This window comes from Panthera pardus, unplaced genomic scaffold (assembly GCF_024362965.1).
Source record: "Panthera pardus isolate Hobbes unplaced genomic scaffold, ASM2436296v1 HiC_scaffold_11, whole genome shotgun sequence".
Taxonomy (NCBI): domain Eukaryota; kingdom Metazoa; phylum Chordata; class Mammalia; order Carnivora; family Felidae; genus Panthera; species Panthera pardus.
In genome coordinates this window covers 106,004,979-106,022,431 of record NW_026526666.1, presented here as the reverse complement: position 1 = coordinate 106,022,431, position 17,453 = coordinate 106,004,979, and the positions used below count along the sequence as shown (strand labels likewise).

Here is a 17,453-nt window from a genome sequence, read left to right as displayed (position 1 = left end):
GACAGTGGTTTTGGTCTAAAATGATGGACGTTTAGACATTGACGCCAGGCTTGCACCTGACCAGCGCCATGCCAAGGGCAGGCAGAGCAAAGACAGAGAGGTAGGGAGCGGGCACTGTGGGGGCACCAGCCAGGACCTGGGGTGAGGGCGGGGAGGGGTTGGCCACAGTGACTCCAGAAGCGCCAGGTCCAGGATGGGGTCACAGTCAGGGGCTCCTGGAGAGCTAAGCGAGCTTTACCCCTCCTGGGGATGCCCGGTGCCCAACTCAGGAAGCAACCTTGGCCAGGGGGTTCACGTCTTCCCAGAAAGGGGCAGGGCCGGCCTTCCATCCACCGTGGGCAGCGGCATCACCAGCCAAGTCCTTGGCTCTTGACTGCCAACCCAGGGAAGGGGTGGGGCGGTGCTGTCCATCATGCTGTGGTCCAGGCTTGGGACCCAGACCACAGAGGCAAGTCCTGCTGGGCGAGGCCGGCCTCCCTTCTTCTGCCCTCTGGATACAACGCCGTCCTTTCCCACCAGACCCCTCTTTCCAGCCACTTGCCCTCACTCACCACGTAAAGCCCTCGACAGAGGCAGTACCCACAAAAGAGAATGAGGGGCAGCCCTGGAGAGCCGCCAGCTTCACACAAGGTAAGAGGACACTCACCCCTGGACGTGGCAATGAAAGGCTGGGCCTGCCTGCTGCTACATCATGGTTCCGGCGTGTCAGACACCAGAGTAGGAAGACAACACAGGACAACGCTCACCCACACTTGAGGCTCCTGCGAAGCTTGAAGGGGGGGGGGGGGAAGTTCCCCAGGGGGCCCCGGCCGGAAGCACACACAAGCCGGCCAGTACCAGGGCCACCGGACACCCTCAGACAGCACAGGACGGGTGGTTGGCTTCCGCAGTGGGCCAGAGACACTAAGGCACGAAGCTAATCTAAGCCCACTGGGGTGAGATGGGGAGAGGACAGGCTCCAAGGGACCTCGTCGAGCCAGCAAAGCACACAGTGACCAAGCGATGACGACAGCCTGTTCCTTTTCCAACTTGGCACAGGCTGGAGGTGCAGGGTGATGACCCGGGGGTGCCAATGGCTCTTGCTAGAAGGGGCTGTATGTCCTGGTGGCCCCTATAAAGGCCTCTGGAAAGCAGGGAGAGCCCTGGACGAGGCTGGCACCCCTGCGCAGGCCCAAGGGTCAGTCCCGAGTTGGAGTCTGGGAGGCAGAGGCCGGGCTAGGAAGGTCGTGCGATGACTCCAAGGCCCTACCGGTCTCCGGTGGGCCCCGCGTGAAGATCCTAAGGAGGGAGCAGGAGCGACGAGTGGGGAGCGGGCGCCCATCTCGAGGAGGCAGAGCCCCGGTGGGCCGCCCGGAGCTTCAGGGCTGCCTGCGCAGGCCGGGGCGCCCAAAAGCCGGGTGCATGAGGTTCTCGGTGATGTAGGCCACGAGCAGGCAGATGACCACCAGCATGACGCAGATGGAGCCGCCCACCGCCGTCATGGCCACCACGATCTCCCGCATGCCGGCCGGCTCGGCAGCGAACTCCACGCACTCGGCGGGCCCGGCGGGCTCCGGGGCGGCGGCGGCGGGCTCGGCGCGCAGCGGCAGCGGCTGCAGGCACAGGCGGTAGCGCACGCCGTCGTGCACGTCGGGCAGCAGGTAGTCTCGGCAGGAGGCGCCGAGCAGCACGCGCTCGCACGGGAAGCGCGTGTAGGCGCCGCGCCACGAGCAGTTGAGCGCGAAGGCGCGCACGCGGCGCGCCTCGGCCGGCGCCAGGCGCCACTGCAGCAGCACGCTGCGGTTGCGCAGGACGCTGGCGCGCAGCGAGCGGCCGGCCGAGGCGTGCGCCGCGCAGCCGGGCGCCTGGCAGCGGAAGCCGCGCGCGGGGCTGCGGAAGCACAGGCGCCCGCCGCCCGCCTCGGGGCCCTCGGGCAGCACCTTGTAGGGGCACCAGGGCGCGTCGGCCGCCGGCTCCCAGCCCGGCGGCGTCGGGGCGGCGGCGGCGGCGCGGGGCGGCGGCGCGCAGGCGGCCAGCAGCAGCAGCAGCGGCGGGGCGCGCATCCTGCGGCTGGGCGGCGCGGCGGGGCGCGGGCTCGCGGGCTCACGGGCGCGGCGGAGGGTCACGCGGGCCGCGCCGCCGCCGCTCCCCGCGCTCCCCGGCGCGCCGCGCCCTCCGCCGCCGCCGCCGCCGCCCGCTCCGACCCGCCCCCGCGCCCCGTGCGCGCTCGGACCCGGCGTGGCGGCGGGGGCGGGGCCGCCCCACGCCCCACCCCCCTTAACCCTCGCGGGCCCGCGGCCCCCGGAGGGTGGATCGCCGAGGGGAGGGGGTGGCCAGCGCGGCTTGGAGATCCCGGCCCCGCGCGTGGGGCGGGGTGAGATGCGACGGGCCTCGCGCGCGCGCGCGCGCGCGCGCGGTCCACGCCGCCTGTCCCTTTTGTCGCCGTGTGAGCGGCTCTCCGCCCGTTCCTCGCCCCCTCTAGGCCTCTCCGAAGGCTCTCTGGGGACCGGGGTGGGGGGGACGGGGCGGGTAGTGGTCGCCTCCGAGAGCCGCTCTTCGACCGCCCTTGGCAGTGCCTCCGGACAGGGAGAGGAGGCGGCGCCGTGGAACGCTGAGGAGTCCGGGTTACTCTGCCCTAGGCTGCCCCATTCCCCAGATACGCGGTGGGGACCCAGGGTAAGGGTCGGCCTGCAGTGACGAGGAGGGGCCTAAGAGGACACTTGACTTCACGGGGTTAGAGACAAGGCAGCGCCCACGCAGGAGGGGCACCGGAGAGACGAGGATTCCTTTGATGAAAACTTGAATGGAGCTTCTCATCAAAGAGCATCCCCTGCTCTAATCAGTCCTCTACTTCTCTCTTCCCTTCACACGCATGGCCCTGGGCTAGCCCCCCTCCCCCCATGCCCTGAGGAGGGGGTCAGGGCTGGGCAAAGGGAACAGCCCCCAACAAGTTCACCTGGCGCATCCCCGGGGAAGGAGGGACACATACCTTCTCCTACTCTTGTCTTTAGGACCAGCCCAAGACAGCAGCCCCTCAGGGCTGTCCCTGCCTAGAGGACCCGGTTCTCAGGACACCCCTCCAGGGCTGGGGGTCCGCCTGACCTGAAGGGACCTGAAGCAGAAACACGTCAGGTGCAGGGGACATGTCTCTGTCTGAGGGGCTACTCTGCCCTGGGAAGGGAGGTGACAAGAAGTCCCTGGCAACTGTCTCATGGACCCTGTGTTCCCTGTAGCACCTCCCACGTGCTGTTTTCACCTGGGGGAGAGAGGAGGGACTATGTGGGCTGCAGCACTCACAGAATCCTTGCTCCCCACACCCCACCCCCAGCCTTAATAATTCCTGGTCATCCCAGAAAGTCCTAGGGCAGCGCTAGATCTCAAGGCCTCTACCAAAACCTGAGGCCGAGGGTCAGAAGCCCTGTACCCGGCATGCCTCATTACCAGCCTGGAGGACCCTGACCCCAACACCAGGCCCCTCCAGCTGGTTGGGACCCTGCAAGGGTCTCCCCAGGCCTCTACACCTCGTGGGGAAGGGTTGTGGGTAGATTTGGGGAGGGGTACTTGTTGGCATGGAGGGCCCTGGGCTCGGACTGCCCCAGCTCGGTGGAGGACTTGAGCGCTTCCACAGGGAAGCAGAAAGTGATGATGATCTAGGAACTTCTGTGTCCCTACCCCGAGCTCCTGGGGCTGAGGTTTCCCATGGAAGCCTGAAGCTCCTGCAGTCACTTTGCCCCAGGAGACAGTGTGGGGGTAGGGGAGGCCCCATTCTCTCCAGTGGCCCAAATCTCCACTACTGTGGCATCTCTGGGCCCGAGGACCTACGGGTAGCCAATCTGCCAGTCCACCCCACGGAGAAGAGCCAGGCAGAAATAGGAGGGCCGTTCAGCATTTTGCAAAGTGGCGAGGTGGAGATCTGGTTAGATCCAGCCTGATGCCTCTCTGGGGACTCTGGTGCCCGTGACCTGAGCCTGTTCTGAGGCTGGGGGCTCACCACTGCAGAGCTTTTCCTGGTCAGGGCAACTCCTGGCCGGGTGGAAGGGTTGGCCATGAGGCTGAAGGCTCTGCTGTCCCCCCACGTGGGCATTTGCTCCGTCCAGGGCATCCTGCCTGCTGTGGGCAAAGAGCGAGTGAGGGAGGGGAGTCCTGTGCCCACGTGTCCCTGTGTGAGTTCTGTTGAGATGCAGCAGGATTGGGGAGGGCAGACTTGAGAAAGGCTTTCTTCCCATGTGAAGTTCTGGGCCCTGGAAGCAAAGGAACTGTCCCCAGAGACCACAAGGGACACCCCCCCCAACCAGCCTACACCCCACATCAACCTCCACACCCACCTCCATGGCTGCCCCTGCCAATGGCCAGCAGAATAGCTACTGTACTCTTCCTGACACCCAGTCCCAGGGCGTGGCTCTGTGTTGCCACCAGCCACAGCCTGAGGGGAAAGTGGAAGGATTGGGGCCCTTTCCTCTGGCCCCCCAGAGGCAGTCCATCTGTGATCCCAGATCCACCAGTCCTGAGAACTTCCAATGAGAACCCCCTTCAGCCGCCCCCTGCCCAGAAATATAAGGGCTAATGGGGATTGTGGGAGCATCTGGGCCTGTTGTAATCTCTGCTCCATTAAGGGGAGGGGAGGAGGAGGTCGAGGGTCAGCACGCTCCCTCCCCAGGTAGCTGAGTGCGGCTCCGGTGGCCTCCCTGCCAGCAGAAAAGGCGCGTGGGCAGGACCCGTGCACATCCATTAGCTTAGCCCGCCTGCCTCCCGTGCACAAACCACGTGTCCCATCGCTCAAAGTCCCCCCCCCCCCCCGCCAAAAGCACACACACACACACACACACACACACCAGCTTTCCTTTCACCTATCTCTTTCAGGACCCCCAGAGGTGGGGTGGGGTGGGCTGGAAAAGGTGGCCCCCACTTCTGCCTGGGGTCACCTTCTTGGGCAGGCTCGTGGGAAACCAGGGGAAGGAGCCTGGGCTCTGCACGCACGGAGGCTGGCCACTGGGGTGCAGCCAGGCTGAAGTGAGAGAGACGCCAACTGAAGCTGAAACCCCGGTGGTGCCCACCTGCCCCCCTCTTCCGACTTCCAGGAGTAGTGACCCCTCATTTCTCTTTGGGAACCTCCTTTCTCTGTCCTCACCCTCCCTCCCCCGCCCACGGGCTGGCGGGGCACCCGGGCCTGGTCTCTCAGACGATGATCCCCTTGGCCTCGAGGCCTTTGCCGAAGGGCGCCGGAAGGGGCATTTGCTCCGCTGGAGGGGACGGACTGCCAGTTGCTGCAGCCCTAATGAGGTGTGGGAAGAGCTGGTCTGAGAACGAAGCCGACCCCTGAGAAGTGCAAGCAACCTGGACAGACTCTTTGCTCCGAGTCTCTGGATCCAGCCTTGCCCGAGGCTAGGAGTCCCCCGAACTTCAAGGCCACTGGAGCCAGGAAAACTCCTGCCTAAACATCGACACACCTATTTTCTAACTGTGCACCTCGGAGTCCCCTGGATGCGTGACCTGGAGGTCCTAAGCGGGCCCTGCCAACCTCACCGACTTCACCTCCTCCTCCTCCACGGACCCCTTCTCTTTCCTAGGACCCCCAGGTCATTCTTTCGGCCTCACGGCTCCTCCCTGCAGATCTGAGCATCTCTGCCCGGGCCCATCTCCCACACCCCGGCTGGGTCCAGAGGGGCCTCAGAGGCAGCACGGTGGGTAGCGGGTCCCGCGGTCCCTTGCCTCCAGCTGTGCCTGGGGGGCCTAGACACAGCCCTGGGACCGAGCTCCTGGTGAGGGGTCAGTGTGAGGCACCAGGGGCCGGCAAGGCAAGGTGGGGACCACAGCCTGGGGCTGTGACCAAGAACCGGGGAACCGCTTCTGTGACAGGAACACGTGGTTTCCCAGGCCTCCTGTGGAGTCAGGAGGGACTTGACTTGGGGAAGTTCAGCTGGGCCTTCGGGAGGGAGGGAGGGAGGGCGGCAGGCCTCTGTTCAGCTCCCGCAGTTCCGGCTCAGGGCTGCCCTTTTGCACACGCGCACTTCTCCATCTGAAGTGCCACACTCCAGTGGCCATCTGTTTATATTTTGCACAGATTTCCCATCGTTTCATTGAGGGCTTTCAAGTGCCGGAACCCACCTTGTTACTGAAAACAGGACTCTGCTTTCCTAATTGTTGGTTTATTTCATCTTTTTTTTTTTTTTTTTTTTTTGCTTGCAGTGGCAAAACCTGACTCACATATACAACATTATAAAAGTATGGTGAACCTTGTCCTACGGCCCAGCCAGCCACCGTGGTCAGCAATGCGTGTTTCCCTCCACAGGCGGTTAGCGTGTCAGCAGATAAGGGTGTGCAGGCCCCTGTTTACAGTCGTAGCATACTAAATGCTCTCTCCTCTTGCCTTCTCTCCTTGATGATATGTCTTTGAGATGCACGCAGGAGCTACGTGACAGCGCCCTGTGGATGGCAAGCTGCTTCCGTGGTTTGATACCGTCCACACTGCTGCACACGCAGCCCTAGAACGGACGCCATGTGCACCTGCGCCAAGATGCCCTGGAAGCAATGGAACTAACTGGGCTTCAGGACCCCGAGCGAGCGCGTCACGCCTGCTCCGGGAGGGGGCACAGCGCTGGGTATCGCCACCTTCCGGCCGTGCGGGGTACTGCACAGGCGCCAGGACGTGGGGCCCAGCAACCTCCCCCTTTTGGAAGTGTCCCGGGTGTGTGTGTGTGTGTGTTGGGGGGGGGGGGGGGGGGTCTTGACTTTAAAAAACTACAGGAACCTTCACTTAAAATTTTTTTTCTGTCCTTTTTGTGTCCTTGACCCATTTCCTCTCCATCTTCCCCATTTGTGTCGCCCCAGCCTTTTATCTGTAAGGTTAAGTTGCAAACACCTCTCCCAGTTTGTGGCCTTTTGGATCTGCTTGTAACGGTTCCACCAGGCAAAAATGCTTTATGTGTATGTGGTAAAACGTAACGCCCTTTATCATTTCTGGATTTGGGGTCATATTTAGAAAAGCCTTCCAACTTGATGTTAAAAAGGGATCCTCAGGAGCCTGGGTGGCTCAGTCAGTTAAGCATCTGACCCTGGATCTCAGGGTTGTGAGTTCAAGCCCCATGTTAGGTGCAGAAATTATTTAAAAATCCAATCTTTAGGGGAAAAAAAAAGTGTGGATTCTCCTTTGGTTCCCTGTCCCCACCCCCTGTGCTGTTTTGGTTTTATTTATTCCAGGCCTGATTTTGATCAACTTGGGATTGGTTCTGGTGTAAGGCACAAGCCTCCAATCAGCTTCATTTATTAAATGGTTTATGGTGTGGGAGGAATCCCTAGAGGAGTCCCATGCAGTAGTGCTGGGTTCTGCTCTGTTCCACACTGTTTTAAGTATTTGGATCTGAATATGCTTTATCATCTGGTAGGGCTCATACCCCCTTCATTTAGTTTTTCATAAGTGTTCTGGGTATTTTGCTTTTTAAAAAAAGTTTATTTTGAGAGAGAGAGAGCTCGAGTGAGCAGGGGAGGGGCAGAGAGAGAGAAGGGAGAGAATCCCAAGCAGGCTCTGCGCTGTCAGCTTGAAGCCCAACGTGGGCTCGATCTAAGGAACCGTGAGATCACAGCCCAAGCCAAAATCAAGGATTGGACACTTAACTGACTGAGCCACCCAGGTGCCCCTGTTCTTTTTTCAATGTATGACTTTTAATTATCTTTTTTTTGTAACATGCATTTATTTATTTAAAAAAATTTTTTTAATGTTTTATTCATCTTTGAGAGAGAGAGAGAGAGACAGAGACAGAGTATGAGCAGGGGGCAGAGAGGGACACAGAATCCAAAGCAGGTTCCAGGCTCCGAGCTGTCAGCACAGAGCCCAACGTGGGGCTCGAACTCCCAAACGGTGAGATCACGACCTGAGCCGAAGTCGGACGCTCAACCGACGGAGCCGCCCAGGTGCCCCGACTCTCAGCGTCCTTATCTATAAAACAGGACTGGAGATATCACCCAGCTTGTTAGGCTGAGCAAGAACTATGTGTGAAAACACGCAAGGCAGTTAGAACACTGCCTGCCGTGCAGTGAGCCCTGAGAAAATACCGACGTTGATGATTTGACTTGAATTGTGGAGGGAGGTTAGGTGGAAATCTGCACCCTGTGGGGCGTGATTTCCAAGCTTCTTTCCCCCTGCCAGGCATGCTGTCCAAGGGCCGAAGTGGAACAGTCCCAGGAGAAAGAGAAAAGATATTCTGCTACAGGCTGTGGAGGCTTCACCAGCTCGCCCAGCAGGACCCTGGACGACCTCGGGACGGCGAGCTCAGGCAAGCAGAGCCCCCAGTCAGCTCTGAAGTGTGGAGACTGCCAGTCATTCCCAATATCCATTCTGCTCTTCTTTTCATTTAAATGTTTACTTTTGAGAGAGAGTGAGTGGGGGAGGGGCAGGGAGCGAGGGGACCAGAACTCACAAACCGAACCGCGAGATCATGACCCGAGCCAAAGTAGGAGGCTTAATGGACTGGGCCCCCCAGGCGTCTCTCTGCCCTTATTTCTAAGTCACGCCGGCGCTGCTTTACCTGGAAACGTGTCTCCCACAAAAACTCTGCCTTCCAGCCTTCCTTGCGGCTGCGTGTGCCAAGTTCTGGCCCATGGATACCAGCTCCAAGGTCTCACCTTCCTGACCCTTCTTCCTTTCTGGCGGGCTCGCAGGCACGAGAGCTGCAGCCTGGGAGGCCGTCGTGGCCCGTGAGGGCGGTGGGACAGCAAAGGGGAAAAGATGGGGTCCCTGAAGATTAGGGAACCCTGACACCAGCCCTCGGCCCCCCACTAAAGGGAGCGACCACCCTCTGTCTTGTTTTAACCACTTTTGCTTGGAGGTTGGGGACACGCTTGTTTGAGCCCGAGCCTACCCACTGCGGCGTCTCCTACATTGAAGCGGGGAAAGAAGGCTCATCAGACATTTGAGGAAAGTTTTCAACATGGAGTGGAGAGACTGAAGCACACAGAGGAAAGGAAACTGGACTGAAGAGAGTGCAGCAGAAAAAAATAGGCTTTAAAAACCTGTAATTGGGGTGTGTGGGTGGCTCAGTCATTTAAGCCTCTGACTTCGGCTCAGGTCACGACCTCAGGGTTCATGAGTTAGAGCCCCGCTCGTGTGCTCTCGCTCTCTCTCAAAAACAAACATTAAAAGAATCTATAATTGCAGAAATGATAATTCTAATTTCTCTATAAGTGAGAAAAAAATTACACTTATGAGAGAATATCATCCAAGAAAAAGAATCAGAAGAAATGAAGTCGGAAAGACAAAACATGTGAGAGCTTCTGGCGTCTTTTCCAGCACCACCACGCAGCTCTGTGCCTTGCAGCAGACGCTCACCGGGGACAGACAACCAGAAGAGAAAACAAAATTAGCAAAAATGAACTGAGCGTAAATTCCAGAATAATTTTAAGAATATTACAGCTGAAAACGAATGGCCTGTTTAAAGTCTGATTGTACTATTTTTTGAGAGAGAGGGGGCATCCATGCAATCGGGGGAGGGACAGAGGGAAGGAGGGAGAGAGGGAGGTGGGGGGGTGGGGAGAGAGAGAGAGAGAGAGAGAGAGAGAGAACTTCAAGAAGGCTCCAATCTGTTGTGAGGCACCCAACGTCTCACAACCCTGGGATCACGACATGAGCCGAAATCAAGAGTCCAACGCTCAACTGACTGAGCCATCCAGGTGCCTCTGCACCTTTTCTTAAAAATTTTTTTTAATGTTTATTTTTGAGAGAGAGAGAGAGAAAGAGAGACAGAGCGCGAGTGGGGAAGGGGCAGAGAGAGGGGGGGGGGGACACACCATCTGAAGCAGGCTCCAGGCTCCGAGCTGTCAGCACAGAGCTTGATGCGGGGCCTGAACTCATGAACTGTGAGATCATGATCTGAACCGAAGTTGGACGCTTAACTGACTGAGCCACCCGGGGGCCCCACCATTTCTTTTTAAATGCAATACAAAGAAATCTTGTTAAGGAACTTGGAGAGTATTTGGGGAAAAGCACACCCACTCATAGGTTCTTAAAAAAAGATTATGGTTTCACATACACAGCCACAAAGTGCCTCTGCTGGGGGTACAAGCCCTTAGAACTCATGGACATTTTTTTTTTTTTTTTTTTTTTTTTTAGAGAGAGAGACACACAGAGAGAGTGGAGGAGGGGCAGAGGCAGAGAGAGAGAATGCTAAGCAGGCTCCATGCTCAGCGCGGGGCCTGATGTGGGGCTCGAACCCACAAAACGTGGTAGCATGACCTGAGCCAAAATCAAGAGTCAGACACTTAACCGAGTCACCCGGGCGCCCCAAGCTCATGGACTCTTTGAAACATCATGCCCTTGTTGCCTCGTCCTTCTCCAGCACTCACGACAGGGAGGGCGGCTGGTCTCGGTGCTATGGCTGCTCCCACTGGGATGTCCACCCTGGTCATCAGTTTTGCACCCGTATCAGCTCCTCGGCCCCCGGGCCGGTCGATCCGCCTGTCCCCTCAGCGAGTTCCTCTCTGCCTCTCTCGGAAAGGTCCATGATGCCCTTGGCCTTCTCCCCGACCTTTGCTCCTACTGCTCAAGACTGTGGTTCTCGGGGAGTTACTTGCACTCCTACTACGTGTAGCTTTCATAGCTGAAGATCAGCTCCTACAACGTCTCGTTTCCTTGAAGGGGAGAACATCTAGAGGTGTGACACCTGCCTGGAGAGTCCCCCTTCCGGAATGGTGTGAAGAGCTGGAGATGGGATGTGCTCCTTCCTCGTTTCTCTCATGCCCTTTTCCCCCGATTCTAACAATGACGTTTCACTGGGGGTCCCTTCCTTTAACCACATCACTGTGTGCTTCTCCTGCTTCCAGGGGCGACAGGCGACTCGGCTCTTTATGGACTTCTCATCCGTGTTTTCTGTTTGTTGCTTTTCTTCTCTTTGTTTATTAAGTAACAGCTGCTGTTTCTCTTTTCTCCAAAAAGCTTCCTGTTTCTGCTGGATCCAGCACCAGAAGTTCCCCGGGCAGGCGGACGCCTGTCGTGGCCTGGCCATCGGTCTCCTGACCCAGAGGCACTGTCGCCCTCCCACGGAGGGAAGCCAGCGCCCGGGCCGGGTCAGCTTTGTGGGGGCTCTCGTTGCTGGCAGGGTGCGTCTTTGGCTCCGTGACACATTTCATCTGTGGCGCCCAGGCGAATTTCAGTCAGAAGGACTTTTGTCAATGGCCTCGTTTGAGTCTCTCTGCTCTTCCTTCACCTCGGGTTTCCTCTGCTCTTCTTGGGAACTGGGTGTGACTTCTGGTGGCGCTTCCCTGCTTGAAGCATTTTCAGCGTCTTGCTCTTACCCATCGTTACAAATGTACTTCCCTCAGGTAAACAAAGCCACCTCCTCTGCCAGCCTCTTCTGTGGCCTTCTTTTCTCTCTCTGGACGCTGCTGAACACTCTCGTTCGTCTTCCTTTCTCCAACTTCCTTTCACGTTCCATCTCTTTCAAAACCTTCTTGAATCCAAGCTGGAAGAGTCCTGTGTCTTCCTGCGGCAACTTGTGGAGGCTCCTGCTTCACAGGGAGGTCAGAGGTGAGCCCTGCTGGTCCCCAATGATGATGGCCTTTGTTTTCGATTCTAGGCGGGGCCAGAGATCCTGGCGGTTCAGACTGCCAACGGGGAGGAGGAAATCTACCCGACGGGACCAAAAGCAGCCCCATGCTGACAGTCCAACTGGTGTACTGGCCCCAGTGCAAAATTAACGGGTGGCCCACCAAAGCTGATTGTTCTGGGTAATGACATGCCTGTCGTCAGGGGCAATAATCCGCCGCGTCTTGACTGCAGCTGTCTCCAGGAGCACTGTCCGCTGGGCCTGGTGCTGATGACTGTTCGGGGCGGGGGGGGGGGGGGGGGGCGGTGTAGGTACGTTCTTCTTTGTGGTTGCCACATTCTGTGAAACTCTGAATCCCCTTGAAAACACCCACAATTGTTTGGACCAGATCTCATCGTGGACAATCTTGTCACCTTGGCATCATTCCTAGCTGGTCTACCACAGCGGTTTGCTCTCCTGAAGCTTCTCTTTGGTCAATCCACGCTTGAGCCACTATAGAGCCTGGTGGGTTTGGATGCTTACCGGGGCTAGAACAGCAGCATCCGTTGCGGTTGCTTCAGGGGCCGTTGCTGCCAAGGCTGACGTCCTCGACCCCATATTCTCACTTCTCAAATGGATTTACTTTCCTCAGCACCTTCCATTTACATGTAGGCCGGTCCAGACGACATTTCGGAAGCACGGCAACCAGGTCACTCACGGCCTCTCTGGTGCTGGACCGCATTGCTGCCACGCTTCCTGTGACGCCTCTCTCACCTTTTCAGGGCTTCTACTTCTTCAAGACCAAGACAAGATCCAATTTGACTCCCTTCTGACGCTACCTGGAGACAGTGTCAGATCCCACAGGCTAACGGCTCAGTCCCACAGGACGGCTCCCCCCACCCCGCCCCACGCACGCGCACACTTTAGATGCCAGTTGAAAGCCCAGGTTCTCACCTGTGTTTCTAACCAACTGGCTAAGAATTAAAGGTTCCTACATACTCCTCCCTGGGTTCAATTAATTTGCTAAAGCAGCTCACAGGACTCAGGGAAATATTTTACTTCCTGGATTCCTGGTTTGTGATAAGAGGAGATCGCTCAGGAACAGCCGGATGGAGGAGGTGCACGGGGCCAGGGCTGGGGGAAGGGGGCGGGGTGTCCGTGCTCCGTCCAGGCCAGCTCCCCGTGTCACCAACCAGAAGCTCTCCAGACGTGGTCCTTTTGGGTTTGTGTGGAGACTTCGTAACAGGGGCGTGACTGATGAGTCCTTGGCCATTGGAGAACGGGCCCAACCCCGGCCCCTCTCCCCTCCCCGGAGGTCAGGGGGTGAGGCTGAGTTCTGACCAATCACATGGTTGGTCCCCCTGGCAACCAGCCCTCACCCCTAGGAGCATGAAATGAATAAAGGGAAACCTCACTAAAGTGGACTGGGGATGCTAAAAGGAAAGGCTGGAAGGGGGAGCCACCATTCAGTGTCAATTATAAGAAAAAATGTCTCCCCTGGGACACCTGGGTAGCTTAGTCAGTTGAGTGTCTGACTTCCGCTCAGGTCATAATCTCGTAGTTCAGGAGTTGGAGCCCCGCATCGGACTCACTGCTGTCAGTGCGGGGCCTGCCTCAGACCCTCTGTCCCCCTAACTCTGCCCCTCTCCTGCTTGCACTCTCTCAAAAATAAACAAACATTAAAAAAACAAAGCTCATGTTTACGAGAGAGAGAGAGAGAGAGAGAGAGAGAGAGAAAAGTGTCTCCCCAAGGGAAGAACCAACAGGAAGGACATCAATTATAGGCTCCAACAGGAAAAGATGTGCACTGCGTCTCCTACGGGAAGTCCACCACACCTGCCCCTCGGCCAGTGAGAAACCTCATCCCCCTGGACCCCTGCTTCTCTCCAGTGGGCTTTGTTTCCAAACAACTCCCCTAATTTCCCCTTTCTCCATAAAATAATGCTTCTCTTCTTTGTTCTCTGGACTTGCCTGTGGTTTTGCCATAACTTGCCTATCCTGAATTACAGTTCTGTTATCCCAAATAAGCCCATTTTTGCAGGTAAAATAATGGTTTTATTTTCAAGGTTAACAGAGTTTTTCCAAAAGCCACCTTATTAACAGAAGCTCAAGTGTGGTTGAAAGAGGCTTGTTGTATCAAAATACCCCTTCTGTGACTCTTTTCGCTTAGGAAATTCAAAGGTTTTAGGAGCTCTGTGCCAGAAACGGGATGAAAACCAAATGCACATTTCTTATTATAAGTCACAGAATCACAGAACTTAACCAATCGACAGAACGGATGGATGGTAAATTTAAGGATGTCAACCGGAAAAACACTAGGTTTTCTAAGTAATAGAAATCCCATCGAGAGCAAACACAGAAAAACAGAAGGATTTTTTAAAAAAAGTTCCCCAAATTGGCACCCGGCTGGCTCAGTGGGTTAAGCTCGGTTAGGCAACCGGCCCTTGATTTCTGCTCAGTTTCATGGTTTGTGAGATCGAGCCCCGAGTTGGGCTGCCCACTGACAGCAGAGAGCCTGCTTGGGGTTCTCTCTCTGCCTCTGCCCCACATGCCCGCTGTCACTCTCTCAGAATAAATACAGAATCTTATAAGAAAACCAATGAAGTTCCCAGACTGAAGAAGGCTAAGAGCCTCCAGAATGAAGAGAACGGTGTGCTCAGTACAGTCAGGAGAGGCAGCACGGTATACCTCCATGGCATTTCGGAGCACCAGGGATATGGAGAAGATCCTAACCACTTTCAGAGAGAGAACCCACAGAGAGCAGACCACTGACCAGGCATCAGAATAGCTTTGGACTTTTCAACAGTGTCCCTGGAAGCTGGAAGCTGGAAGCAAAATATGTGACGTCAGAAAATCTGAAGATAAAGTCTTTCCAAACTAGAATTCTAGACTCTGCCAAACTGTCCATCAGAGCCAGGCATAGAACAAACACCTTTCAGACATGCGCCCTTTCCAGAAAGCTCCGGAGGGCCGACTTGAGCAAAACGACAGAGTAAACCAAGAAGGGAGATGGAGATGGCAGCGGTGCCAGGACACAAGAACTGCAGCCCAGGGAGCACAAGGACGACAGCGGACAACAGCTCTAGCGGGGGGAAGACCGGGCAGCAGGTCTGGGGAGCAACCAGGCTGGACCGGAACAAGGGACAGGGCGCACCGGAGGGAGGTATCCAGGAGCTTGAGCCGAGGGAAAACGTTATTGACAGGCGTGTGGCAAAAGTGTCCGAACGTCTGAAAAAGAAGACATGTGGGCGTGAGAAAAGACGAAGAGAGACCAGAGCAGAGGCTGCGCCAGGGGGGGCCGCGGGAGCCGGCGAGAGGTGGTGAAAGCGGACCGACAGCTGCCGCCCCGGGGACACCGGGCCACGCGCGGCCACGCGGGCGGGGCGGAGCTGCGGGGACGGCGGGGCCCGCGGAAACCTGTCACACGGCCGCGTCAGAGCCTAGCAGCGGCCGCTTCACACACGCGGCTTTCCGTCACCAGGAAGCTAAGAGCGCCCAACGTACTTGCCGGGGAGAAGCGCAGGGGCCCGCCGCGTTTCGCTCGGGCTTCGGTTCCGCGAGGAGTACGGCTCAGACTGGCGTTATTCCGATTTTTAAAACCAATCAAGTCAAAGGAGTCGCTGGTGAGGCCTCCGCGGCCCGCCGCAGCCTCCGTCTCCATGGCAACGGGCCGCGTCCTCGCACGGAGCCGCGCCACGTAGGGCAGGCGCGAGGTCGACGAGCTTCCGGCGAGGGTCACGCCCCCTCGCGGGGGGTGTGGCCTCAAATTCAGCGCCCCGGCAGGGCTGACCTCCCGGCCCCGGTAGAGTGGCCCACCTTGCTCGGCCCGCACGAGCTCGGTCCTCGGTGGCTTCCGGGGCGCGAGGGTCCCCGCGCCTACCTGGACGAGGAGCCCGGCCCCTTCCCGTCCAGGCGCACGCTGCTTGGCTCCGCGCCCTCGGCCCGCAACGTGGTGCGGAGTGCGCCGAGGCCGCCGCAGCCTTTCGACGACGTGTGGCACACGCTGCCCGATGTGTACGCGCCTTCCGTCCGCGTTTGGCGGGGAGCCGAGCTCGCGCCTTTCCCGGGAGCAATGCAGCAGGCTTCCCCGTCTCTGTCAGGTCACTGGCCGGGACTCCCTCCCGCACGCCCCGCCTCCTGCGGCCGCGTGCGTCACCACCGCCGCGGGTCCTCCTGGGAGTTGTGGTTCGGACCCTTCCCCTCTAGCTCCGGCCCCAGCGGGCTGCAGACTACAACTCCCGATAGGCTCCGCGGCGGCCCCAAGAGCCCCGAGCTTGGGGTCCTCGCCTGCCTCGGCCGGTGGTCTCGGCGCGGCGGGGCGGCCTGGCTGGCGGGCGCTGAGCGGCAGAGGGGCCGCGGGCAGGCTGCCGCGCACACCGAGGCCGCTTGGCAGGTCACTAGCAGATAGAATCGGCGCTTCTCGGGCCCCCGGAGCTCCCGCGCCGAACGGGCGGGACGCAAACTTACGGGCAAGTGGAGGGGTCGACGGGGGCACTAGGGTTTGGCCTCAGTCGGGGCCCGGGGCGGCTTCCCGAGGAAGGGGGATGGGGTGGCAGGAGGCGGGGCGGACCCGGGCCGGTAGGGCGGGGTCACGCTCGGGCTGCGCGCCCGCTCTGCCCAGTCCGGCCCGGCCCGGCCCACCCCCGCTGTCCCCTGCGGAGCCTCGGCCGGGGCGCAGCGCCGGGCCCTGACGTCTGCAGCGCCCGGGCCGCCAGCCCTCCTGCTCCGCTCCCGGCCGCAGGTCGTGTTCGGGCGCTGCGGCTCCTGCGCGCCTCAGACAGTGACTACTGCAGTAGGAGCGAGGCCGCCAGAGCCCAGGGAGCCCTGCAGGCCTCTGGGGCAGCGCCGGGTGTCGCGGTGTTTGCACGGGAGTGGGCATGTAGACAGCGGGCAACCCAGGAGCAGACCGGCTAGCTCAGCCCGCTCGCCGCGGTCCCGTCGGAGGTGCTAACTGTGCGTGTTGGCATCTCCCAGGCGCCACAGGGTTGGATGGCTCAGGGCTCGCGCTGAAGCTCAGCGAGGCTAGAGGCCGGTCCCCACGTCTCCAGGCATCAGGGCTGCCCACCAGTGTCCAGGCGGGCAGGGGGGGCGACTGGACGGCCAGACAGGTGAGCTCTCGACGGGCTTGTGGTGTGACAGTTTGGAGCTGGCTGTTTCGTGCTGTGGATTCTACTTGATGCCATGTCAGAGGAGTTTTAGTTGTTTTTGAGTGTGTGTGTATGTGTGAGGGTGATACGTAATTCTGCTCCGGCATGCTCTGAATTCATATCTAAATGAAGAAATAAGGAAAGGTGACAAAAAGGCTTCTTCCTGGTGGGCACGAGCGGGGCTGGGGATGAGGCAGACCCAGTCCTTCCTGGCAGGTCCCCTCCTGTCAACTGCAGATGCAACAAGTATCTGAAAGCCTTGCTCCCACTCGGCTTGGCCCTGGGCAGTGGTTGGGGCAGGACGCCCCGGTCTTCAGGGTTCTTGAGGCCTTTCGTCTGGGGGGCGGGGGGGGGGGGGCGGGAGTCAGCTGATGACAGCCCTGTACTTCCTCTAGGCGTTTGGCAGGTCTTCCCGCTGGGCCAAGTTGGGTTTCCTGGGCTCTCGTCTCAGGGCTTCACCCTGGCCCCTAATGGGCCGGACTCCCCAGCACCCAGGATGTCCACGTTTGTCTTGGCCAGAGCTGCCACATGACAGGAGCCTGTGGTTCACCAAGTTTTGCCAGTTGAATGTGCGCCACATGGTGTTGATTCAAACGGCATCATCAGACACGGCCGGAGGCACAGGGGAAGGAGTGGCAGCTGCCTGTCACATGCCGTGTCAGTGTCATGTAACTGTGTTCCTCTGAATAAAGGCAGTTTGCCCGTTTCTTAGCTAAGTGGTATTTGATCTTTATGGCTTTTAAAAGTGTTTCCAATAAAATATTCACAAATAGGGAAGACACCTTATTTCTACACTGTCCTCGTGCATATTTCG

The 17,453-nt window shown here is 58.6% G+C and overlaps 2 protein-coding genes across 2 annotated transcripts in view; both read right to left on the bottom strand.

Annotated features, from left to right (window-relative positions):
* The window catches only part of SLC35E2B (solute carrier family 35 member E2B), an 81,876-nt gene that overhangs the window by 1,036 nt on the left and 63,387 nt on the right, over window positions 1–17,453 (bottom strand). The window lies entirely within an intron of this gene.
* FNDC10 (fibronectin type III domain containing 10) lies at window positions 9–3,391 on the bottom strand. The gene has a single exon (XM_019460949.2). It carries the CDS (start codon window positions 2,040–2,042, stop codon window positions 1,359–1,361), a length of 684 nt encoding a protein of 227 aa, XP_019316494.2. The 5' UTR covers window positions 2,043–3,391; the 3' UTR covers window positions 9–1,358.